This window comes from Triticum aestivum, chromosome 2D (genome assembly GCF_018294505.1).
Source record: "Triticum aestivum cultivar Chinese Spring chromosome 2D, IWGSC CS RefSeq v2.1, whole genome shotgun sequence".
Lineage (NCBI taxonomy): Eukaryota > Viridiplantae > Streptophyta > Magnoliopsida > Poales > Poaceae > Triticum > Triticum aestivum.
In genome coordinates, this window is record NC_057799.1 from 353,869,420 (window position 1) to 353,880,307 (window position 10,888).

At 50.2% G+C, this 10,888-nt stretch overlaps 1 protein-coding gene across 1 annotated transcript; it reads left to right on the plus strand.

The window, feature by feature from the left end:
• The first annotated feature begins 842 nt into the window (after nt 1-842).
• On the plus strand, nt 843-8,374 carry LOC123053122 (uncharacterized protein At3g27210). The gene is made up of 3 exons (XM_044476525.1): nt 843-1,277; nt 7,577-7,660; nt 7,756-8,374. The coding sequence occupies exons 1-3, from the start codon at nt 1,142-1,144 to the stop codon at nt 8,085-8,087; spliced, it is 552 nt and encodes a 183-aa protein (XP_044332460.1). The 5' UTR covers nt 843-1,141; the 3' UTR covers nt 8,088-8,374.
• Nucleotides 8,375-10,888: the final 2,514 nt, after the last annotated feature.

The window sequence follows — 10,888 nt, forward strand, 5'->3', positions numbered from 1 at the left end:
CGCGTCCACCGGAGGACGAGCAGCCACGCTTCCACGACGCGGCCAGCGGAAGCGAGCTGGTCTCCCGGAGGAGCTCGCCGGCTGCAGCCAGGAGTGGTGCTGGCCAGGCATTACCGCTGCACATGTCCTCTGTGGTGGCGGCGCCGGTGGTGTCTGTGTCCAATGCTCGTCCGCAACCTGTTCGGTCAAATGCCCACAGAGAAAAAGAGAGAGAAATAAAAAGAAAATGTGAAAAAAAAACACTTAAAGTCAATGACAGGTGGGACCTAGGTCCAATTCAGCAAAAATTCCACATAGGCAATCCACGTCAGCCTTACAGGTGGGCCCAACCAGTCAGTTTGACTGTTTTCACGAGGTTATCCGACTATCAGTGCTCCGCGATACGCATTAGGCACATTTTCGGTGGTTTTTTGTGATCTGCCTTCAATATGGTACCAAGTGGTTACCCTAGCCTCAAGTGTGGTGGTTTTGGATAAATAATTCTACTGCGGTATGGAGTAGGCGGCCGCCCGCCCGCTGTCAAATACCTGTTCAAATCCTTCCTCGGCGCGAATCAACCTGTGGTTGAGATGGTTAGGTGGACAGTGGTATCCCCAACCCACCAGGGTTCAAATCCTGATGCTCGCATTATTCCTGGATTTATTTCAGCATTTCTAGCGATGCGCTTTCAATGCGTTTATAGGGGTGAGTGTATGCGCGTATATATAAGCGCTTGTGTTTGTACTGATGCTCAGATCCTTCCTCGGCCATGGCATGCCAAATCAGCCGGCTCGTAAGTGGGCCCCCACGTCCAGTCCAGTACTCCCGGAGCGCCATGCCATCCATCATCCATCCTACCACGCCACGCGCACGCGCTACACACGGCGGCACGATCGCTCCCCTCCCCTACTTCCTTCCTCCTGGCACGCGCACGCGGGAGCACTGGGACAGGACAACGCGTCCGTCCCTCCCGGAGCAACTTCCCCCGCCTCTCTCCCTCTCCTTCTTCCTCCCCTGCCTTCCAATGCTCAGTACAAAATCTCGACTACTTGCCTTTGTCTTTCGCGCGCGACGTCAGAAACTGCCTCCGCAGGAGGGAAGGGAGGAGGGGGTGTTGTGCCGTGGTCGATACTCTGAAGATTGATTCCGGTCCGCCGGCAACATGAGGTTCAGGATCCGGAAGAAGCCTGCGTCCGCGCCGCCGGACGCTTCTTCCACGGCCGCCGTGCCGGCCACTGCGGGCGGCGGCGGCCGGGCGACGATCGTCGCTAGCCCAGATCGCTACGGCACAGAGAATGGTACGTAGGTCATCTTCTGCGGAAACCGTTACTTTCTTCATTTCCGTTATCGATTCCTTCCTCTTCCTGCCTTAAACGGGGAGGGGTAACAATTCGATTCAAGGATTGATTCTTCTTCCTAGTGCTTCCCTTTTCTGTTTATAACTAATCAATCTTGGACCGACCACGAAGATTTTTGTGGGACGGCTGGTTGCTCCCACGAAATTAACTAAGTTATCCTGCCACTCTCAGGGATTGGTTGGGTTGAGAATCAGAATTGAATTATGCTAACTGTATAGTCGGTTCTTGTCTCGTTCGGCGTTCGATTAGGATGATCAGGAAGATCAATGCAATCAGTACCTCCCATCAGATTTATTCATTCCTGCACCTGCTAGGTGCACCTACCATGCCATGTGGTAGCTAGGCAACATACCTCTGAATGCGATTGTGATGGGTCGCACTCACACAGTATCGGAGCTAATGGCTTTCGGACGGACGAGTCCTGTCCTGCTGCCATGTTCATCTCATGTCCTACTCTTTTGCTCCATCAGGTACTATGCTACGTAATGTTGGTTCAATTGGACAGATGATCCTATTTTTATTTTCCCTCGCTGCAAATTTCCTCTTAGGGCCAGTGTGTGCCTTGTATATCGAAAGAAGACTTCAAGCTGGCTTCTTGTATAACATAACATCAAACTGATGTTACTTACCATCAATAGGCAACGCATGATATGGTCAAAGAAAGTTTCAACAGGAAGTCAAATAGAAGCTCCACAATCACAACTTTTCTCCATAAAAAATATTGTGAAGTTGATCATCAGGGCACTTTTTTTTTCTATCTGAATACGAATAAAGCTTGCGCCTTTCACTTTTTCTGGCCAAACGTCCTAATCTGAAAATGGCTAATTATTTGTCTTGTTAAATATCATCGATCAGTGTTATTGCCTATAGGCCACAAACAGTGGTTTCTCGTGGTTTTATTTCGCGCTTCTTGTTCTTCCATGCCTCATCGTTAACTGAAGTTACAGTTAAAAGACGCGACTACTACTGTACTTCCTCTATAAAGAAATATAAGAGCGTTTACATCACAAAAGTAGTGATCTAAACACTCTTATATTTCTTTACGGAGGGAGTAGTAGTTTGCTTCTACTGAAATGCTCCTTTGCTCTAGTAGTTTAATTGAATTAATGACAATTGGAAAAAGAAACTTGAGAAGATAATATTTTCAGTCCTAGGATCATAACATCAACCATTGATCCATTTGTTAGGAATGGGCAACTGAGCTTTACTGAGGGCCAAATGCCATTACATATACATGTGTGGTAAAGTGCAGGAAACCCCTTATACAATGGGGATATACCGAAAAGAGACTATACAAATCTAACACCCCCCCTCAAACTCATGGTGGATCAACAACACTGAGTTTGGAGAGGAAAAAGGCATGTTGCGCTCGAGTCTGTGCCTTCGTGAAGAAGTCAGCCAACTGTAACTCAGAGGGCACATGGTGAAGAGCGAGAGTCTGATCCTGCACAGCAGCACGCACAAAGTGGGCATCCACACCGATGTGCTTGGTGAGCTCATGCTTCACCGGGTCGCGCGCAATACTGATAGCATCAGTACTGTCTGACAGTAAGGGAGTCGAGGTAGCAGCAGACACACCAAAGTCTTCAAGCAACCACCGTAACCAGATCACCTCAGCCGTCAGCATAGCCATGGCTCGCAACTCAGCCTCTGTACTCGAGCGAGAAACTGCAGTCTGTTTCTTTGTCTTCCAGGCAATAAGAGAGCCACCAAGAAAGACACAGTAAGCAGACAGCGATCGTCGATCAAAGGGATCACTAGCCCAGGTAGCATCAGAGTAAGCCTGGAGCTCAAGAGAACTGGAGCGGGGAAGGAAAAGGCGCTGAGAGATCGTGCCACGAAGATATCGTAGAACACGGAGGAGGTGACTATAGTGGACAGAGGTGGGGGCTGAGACAAACTGACTCAGGATGTGAACAGGATAGGAGATGTCAGGACGCGTAACAGCAAGATAGACAAGGCTACCAACGAGGTGACGATAGGGAGTGGGATTAGGAAGAGGGTCACCATCAGAGGCACGAAGCTGAACGTTGAGCTCCATAGGAGTCACAACAGTGCGGTCATCACTGAGAGCAGCTCGAGCAAGAAGATCCTGAATATATTTCTCTTGAGAGATGTAGAAGCCATCAGAGGTCGAGGAGATCTCAATCCCAAGAAAATAGCGAAGAGGACCAAGGTCAGTCATGAGGAGCTGGTCGTGAAGGCGGGCCTTAACAAAGGCGATGTAGTCAGAGTCGTCACCAGTGATGATCATGTCATCAACATAAAGAAGGAGAAGAGTCCGACCACGAGGAGACGTGTGAACAAACAGCGCGGGATCATGATCACTGGGCAAGAAACCAGCGGCAGTCACCACAGAGGCGAAGCGCTCAAACCAGGCGCGAGGGGCCTGTTTAAGACCATAGAGGGAGCGGCGAAGTCGACAGACCATACCGTCAGGAGCATAGTACCCCGGCGGTGGCTGCATGTAAACCTCCTCACGCAACTCGCCATTGAGAAAGGCGTTCTGGACATCAAGTTGAGAGATAGACCACTCACGAACAGAAGCCACAGCAAGAAGAGTGCGGACAGTGGTCATGTGAGCCACAGGAGCGAATGTCTCATCATAATCGCGTCCCTGCTCCTGCTGGAAACCACGGGCCACAAGACGAGCTTTGTAGCGCTCAATAGAACCATCAGAGCGAGTCTTAATCTTGTAGACCCACTTGCAGGTGATGGGACGAACACCGGAAGGAAGGGAAACCAGATCCCATGTGCCAAAGCGCTCAAGGGCAGCAAGCTCTTCGGCCATCGCAAGTTGCCATTCAGGCTGAGTCATGGCAGTCCGATAGGAAGTGGGTTCAGCAATAACAGAGAGACCGTACCGATCAGGAGAGTAGCGATCAGGCGGTGGGCGAGGCCGAGCACGGAGGTTATGAACCGGGGGAGGCGTGAAAGGAGGTGCGCACCAGAGGTGGAAGGCGCATCAGGGGAAACATCCTCAGAACGAAGGCGACGCGTATAGTGAAGAGGAAATGGTGAGAGAGGGCGACGGACTGGAGATGATGGTGGAGAGTTGGAGGAGGAGGATGGGGTAGATGGTGTCGGTGGTGAAGGAGAAGGAAGGAGAGGTGCAGGCGGAGGAGGAAAAACATGAGGAGGCACATAGCAGGGTATATCAGGGAGAAGAAGAAAAGAAAGATCGTCCACAGGGAAGCTCGAGGTAGAAGGACGTGGATAGTAAGAGCGAGACTCGTCAAAGGTCACATCACGCGAGATGCGCAAACGACGACCAACAGGATCCCAGCAGCGATAGCCCTTGTGCTCGTCACTGTAGCCAAGAAAAACACACTCAACCGACTGAGCAGTCAGTTTGGTGCGTTCTCGCGAGGCAAGAAGGACATAGCACACACATCCAAACATAGGAAGAGCTGAGTAGTTAGGAGAGCGACCAGTGAGACACCCCATAGGAATACCACCCTGCAGAGCAGTCGATGGCTGTATGTTGATGAGATAGGTGGATGCAGAAACAGCCTCAGCCCAAAAATGGGGTGGGAGAGAAGCGGCAATCATCAGAGCACGAGCCGTCTCAAGTAGATGACGATGCTTACGTTCGTCAACGCCATTCTGAGCATGTGCACCAGGACATGAGAACTGGGCAAGAGTACCCTGTTCCGCAAGAAAACCACGCAACAGCTTGGAGATAAACTCAGCAGCGGAGTCAGCACGGAAAGTACGAATGGGCGTGGAAAACTGGGTGTGAACCATGGCAGCAAAACGTTTGTATATAGAGAGAACCTCGCTACGAGATTTCATAAAATAGAGCCAAGTGTAGCGAGAGAAATCATCAATAAACAAGATATAGTAGCGGTGACCACCTTTCGAATCAAAGGGAGCAGGACCCCATACATCAGAATGAACTAAGTCAAACGGACGCTGAGATACCGACTCACTGGTAGGATAAGGTAACTGGGTCTGTTTGCCAAGTCTGCAGCCATTACAATCTAAAGAAACATCTCCAGATACAGACCCTAAGAGGCCCTGACGAACTAAAGAAGACAAGCGAGAGCCACATATGTGACCAAGGCGATGATGCCACTGCTGGAAGGACGCAGACGAAGAGGCAGCAAGAGCATGGGAGATGGGTGAAGTGGTGGCAGCGGAAGGAACACAAAGCCAGTCAACCTCCCAAAGGCCCTCTGACTCACGGCACCGAGGGCCAGCACCAACCAAAGCCTTGGTGCGACGATCCTGAATGGAGCAAGAGTCGGTATCAAGAATGACACGACAACCAGAATCAGTAAGTTGGGCAGCGGAAAAAAGATTCATGGTGAGGCGAGGAACATGTGAGACACTAGGAACAGAAAAAGATGGAGTGGAAAGAAGACCACGGCTAGCAACAGGAAGAGGTGTGCCATCAGCGGTAAGAACATTGACAGGCGAATCAAGAGGTCGGAGAGAAGACAACACGGAAGAATCAGAAGACATATGAAAAGAGGCTCCAGAATCCAGAACCCACGAAGATGTACCTGACTGTGTAGATGCCTGCGGTGGTGGAGCAGTGGCTGCAGTCACAGCAGCAACGGAACCGGTCGACGAAGAGCCTGAGGAAGCTAAGAGACGCTTGAGCCGCATAATGTCCTGGTCAATGAGTGACGTGGTCGAGGAAGATCCAGGAGTCCCACCGGAAGAGGAGCGCCTCTGGTCTCGCTTCTTTTCACGACAATCAGACTCTGGGTGACCTGGCCGAGAGCAGTAGCCACAGAAGGTGTCACGACGCGACCGGCCCCTCTCAGCATAAGAAGGACGACCCACCCCCCTGAAGGAGTAGGCAGGAGTGGCGGAGCGGTGAGGCGAGCAGGTGGCATAGGATCTCGGGCGGCCAACACTGATGGAACCACAAGTAACCCAGCAGAGCGTAGGCGGGTCTCTTCAGCACGAAGCTCAGCAAGTACCTCCGAGATAGGAACACGACCACGAGCGAGCGGGTGAGCACGGCGAGGCTCGAACTCAGAGCAAAGACGAGATAAGAACTCGTGAACCCACTGAAACTCCAAATCGGACCGTGTAGTCTGACAGCAACGGCAAGTCCCACAAACGACGGTTCGAAGAGAGTCAAGCTGACGCCAGATGGCAGAGCACTGTGAATAGAACTCATCAACAGAGGAATCACCTTGCTAGAGTGCATGCTCCTGACTCACCACAGATAGGTAGAGAGCATCACCAGAGGGCTGATAGCGCTGACAGAGATAAGACCACATCGCTGCAACTGTGCCAAGTCCCATGAACTCCGAGGCGAACTGAGGAAGGACACTCGCAGTAAGAACAGCAGCAGCACGAGCATCATCATTGCACCACTGAGTGTAAGCAGACAGATCATCACGATAGGCAGAAAGGGCATCCGAATAGGCTGACATCTGCTGACCATAGGCATCAACTGCAGTATCATCGAGAGCCTTGGCGGCATCGCGATCAGCCTGAGAAGTATCAGCAGCAAGAACCGGCGGTGCTGGCGGGGTAGGAGCCACAGGAGCAACAGGGCAAGGCGGACTGGGGACCTCGCCAGAGAGAACACCCCATAGAAGGAGACCGCGCATGTGGATACGCATAAACCCCGCAAACTCGGCATAGTTGGTGCCATCGAAGATCACCGAGCACCGAGGAACGGCGACATAGCCCGAAGAAGACATGAGGACTCTTGTTTTTTTTTTTGGTTTTTTTGGTCAACTGCTACAGTAGACTGCTACAGGAGACCCCGATCCAGATCGGGATCGGGCTTGCGCTGGCTCGATCCAGCCCCGATGGGGAAGCGGGGGGGAAGGGCCGGCCCGGGCACCACCGGCTGCAGCAGGAGGCGGCCAGGGGCGGCAAGGCGCGGAGAGGTCGCGGCCGGGCGCGGGGCGGCGCGGGGAGGTGGCTGCCGGGTGCGGGGAGGCGCAGGGAGGTGGCTGCCGGGCGCGGGGAGGCGCGGGTGGTGGCGGGGAGGTAGCCGGTGCCGGCAACGAGGCAGAGGGAGGCCGGCGACGGGGGAGCGAGGCCGGCGACGGGGAAGCGAGGCACGGAGCTGCGAGCATGTGGGAGCGGGAGAGGAACCTAAGCATCTGATACCATGTTAGGAATGGGCAACTGAGCTTTACTGAGGGCCAAAGGCCATTACATATACATGTGTAGTAAAATGCAGGAAACCCTTTATACAATGGGGATATACCGAAAAGAGACTGTACACATCTAACACCGTTCACTACTGATTGTTACGCCAGGAGGAAGCAGAGATGAGTCGTTCTTCGAGGCAAGGCCGTGGTTAGACTCGGACAGTGAAGATGATTTCCAAAGCGTGAGAGGAGGTAAAACATCATATTTTCTTGTTTTTTTCTAATGTATGCTATGATTGGTGTCAACTTCTCACATCCTAACATCTCTATTCATCCGGATCCTCAAGACTTCACTCCTTCAAGAGGTAGCACACCAGATCACCAGATGCAAACATCATTCGCTGCGCGGATATCTGCAGACATTCCTTCGCTGACAGAGAAGAAGCAGAGGCTCCTTGAGCTGCTTCAGGAAAAGCAGCAGTACGATGACGAGCATGATGCCACTACCGATGCCGGTAGCGAGACTGGGAACAGCATTCATGCTGAAGAACATCTGAATCCTTCTGGGAAAGTAGAGAAAGCAAAGAAGCCAGCCAAGCCAGGTTGCTTCGCTTGCTCTGCTTGGAAGCTTAGCTTCAAGTGCTGCCGGAAGAAGAAGAAAGAGCAGAAGGATTTGTGAGTTAGTTCTCAGGTGTTGGATTTTGACTTCTTGAAAAATATTATCGCAAGAGAGCGGGTACATGTATATACCTTTTTTGGGGGTGAATGAAATACCGCAACTAGAAGAAGTATGAGGAGTGTGGAGTGGCCTGTTCAATAGTGGCATGAATAGTGAAACAATTATGCAGGGTAAAATATATTGCATACATGATTACTTCTTCCTGTTTTGTCATTAGTGATTTCGTCGGATCTGAATAATTCTTCTGGATCATCAACTTAGAATTTGTCAAGCAATGTTTATGGACCCCTCTTTTCTCCATGATTTCTCAGGCCAGGTCACGTAATGCCCTTCTGATTTGTGGGCTAATTAGGTGGCATAATGTTGAAACAAACTTGGGACTGCACTCAAGTCCTTTTAACGAGTTTATGTGGCAGGTAATGTGTGTTCTCTAAAGTTTTGACAACAGCTTTGATGGCCTTGACCTTTCAAACAAACTAGAATTACGAAAAAACTTCTGCATTATAATTCCAGCGGCGCTGACAATCAGCAATATTTCTGCGTAGATATCAGTACGCTAAGAGATCAGTATATCTCTGGGTATTTTGGCCAAACCAAAAAGGGTTAAGCACATGCATAATTTGCCTGGATTTTAAGTTTTAATCAGGCAGAAGCACATGATTGTGTCTTGCAATAGACGGACGGTCAGTACAATCATTTCAGCAGACAGAGTACCGCTCCATCATGGGATTTTGTGATTCTTATGGAAATTTCTGAAAATCCCACTCCTCTCTATTTCTCCGAAATCACTAGTTTTTTTCGAGAGGAGAAAATATGTACAAGAGTTTTACAATTGCGCTAGTTGGGTTGGGAGTCACAAGCCGACTCCAACCAAGCCTCCACTCCACTCCTCACGCTACTCTACTACTCAGATATAGGTTGTCCTCCAAATGCTCCTGCCGCTGCCCAAGTCCTCAAATCGTCGAAGATTGTGTCCACATTCTCCCATTCGTTCTTAATTTGGCTCGATCCGAACACTCTCGCGTTCCTCTGTTTCCATAGTGTCCAGCAGATGAGCATCACGAACGTGTCAAATCCTTTCAGAGTTTGCTTATGTATGCGTTTCCTAGCTTCCGTCCACCATTGCACCAACCGAGAGTCATATGTTGGGCATAGCTCCATCCTCAAACCCATCCTGGCAATGCAATTGTACCACACTTGCCGCGAGAACACACATTGCTGCAAGATGTGGTCGACCGTGTCTTCCTCCTGGTCACAGAAGTAGCACTTTGACGTTTGGTCTTGCAAACCATGTCTAGCCCTTCTATCCGACGTCCACAGCCGATATTGCACTGCTAGCCACATGAAAATTTTACACGCAAGTGGTGCCCAACATTTTCAGATTGCTGAGAAGGAGTGGAATCTAACTCCTCCCTCATCAGCATCTTGTATGCTGATGATGTTGTGTAGACTAAACCGAAATCACTAGTTGAGGAGTACTCGTTACAAAGATCACTCCCACCTTCCAAGGTTGCGACAAGTGGCGCGCTGCATGTGCGTCACTTGTCGCATCCCGAAAGTTTTCCTTTTTTCGTAGATCCGTTTATTCAAAACGTTTTATCTCTTAAACCGTGCGTCTAAATCTTAAACCGTTTTCACTGTTGGATTCCTCGCGTCGAGATCTTCAAAATTAGATCCCATGTTGATAGGTTTTGACGAACTTTTTTTTCATGAAAAAAACGGACGAAAAAACCGACCCGGGAGAAGGGTTTTTCCCTTTCCGAAAGAGGCACGCCTGTGCCTCTCGCGAAAGCATGCCCATGCTTCTTGCGAAAGCACAACCGTGCCTCTCACGGAAGAAAAAATAGAAAACGTGTTTTTTTTGTTTCCGAGAGGCACGGCCGTGACTCTCGCGAAAGCACAACCGTGACTCTCGCGGAAGCAAAACCGTGCCTCTCGCGGAAGGAAAAAAATATAAAAAATGTGTTTTTTTGGTTTCCGAGAGGCACGACCATGACTCTCGCGAAAGCTCAACGGTGCCTCTCGCGGAAGCAAAACCGTACCTCTCGCGGAAAAAAAAACAGAGAACGCGTTTTTTTCTTTTTCCGAAAGGCACGGCCGTGACTCTCGCGAAAGCACAACCGTGCCTCTCGCGAAAGCAAAAACCGTGCCTCTCGCAAAAGGAAAAAAAAAACAGAAAACACGTTTTTGTTTTCGTTTCCGAAAGGCACGGCCGTGACACTCGCGAAAGCACAACTGTGCCTCTCGTGGAAGCAAAACAGTGCCTCTCGCGGAAGGAAAAAAAACAGAAAACGCGTTTTTTTTCGTTTCCGAAAGGCACGGCCGTGACTCTCACGAAAAGCACAACCGTGCCTTTCGCGGAAGCAAAACCGTGACTCTCGTGAAAGAAAAAAAAACGCGTTTTTGCGCGCAAATTTTTTTGAAATGTTTTTTGACCCAAAAGGTAAGGAAGACCGGTAAAAAACAGAGACATCGAAAAAACCCGGAAAAACCCCGTTTAAAAAGCCAAAACGCGTGCGAAAAAATAAAATAAAAAACAAAATCCGGAGGGAGCGCCCAGAGCGCGACACGTGGCGAATGGCTGAGAGCGCGCCAAGTGGCGCTGATCGTTGCGAGGCTCCCGAAGGAGCGCTCGTTAATTAGTTGCTCCCCTATTTCTCAACATAGCTATATGTAGACACATATGGGCCTGATGGGCCATATCTAACTCACTCACACGCACACAAACATTCAATACTCCCCCTCAAGATGGGTGATAGATATTTATCAACCTCATCTTGTTGCATGCTGACTTGAACCTT

What these genes read in the sequence shown, in the direction of transcription:
- LOC123053122 (XM_044476525.1), top strand. Translation starts at nt 1,142, where the DNA reads ATGAGGTTCAGGATCCGGAAGAAGCCTGCGTCCGCGCCGCCGGACGCT. An exon ending in TCGCTACGGCACAGAGAATG is followed by an intron (nt 1,278 to 7,576) that starts GTACGTAGGTCA and finishes TTGTTACGCCAG; the next exon opens with GAGGAAGCAGAGATGAGTCG. An exon ending in TTTCCAAAGCGTGAGAGGAG is followed by an intron (nt 7,661 to 7,755) that starts GTAAAACATCAT and finishes CGGATCCTCAAG; the next exon opens with ACTTCACTCCTTCAAGAGGT.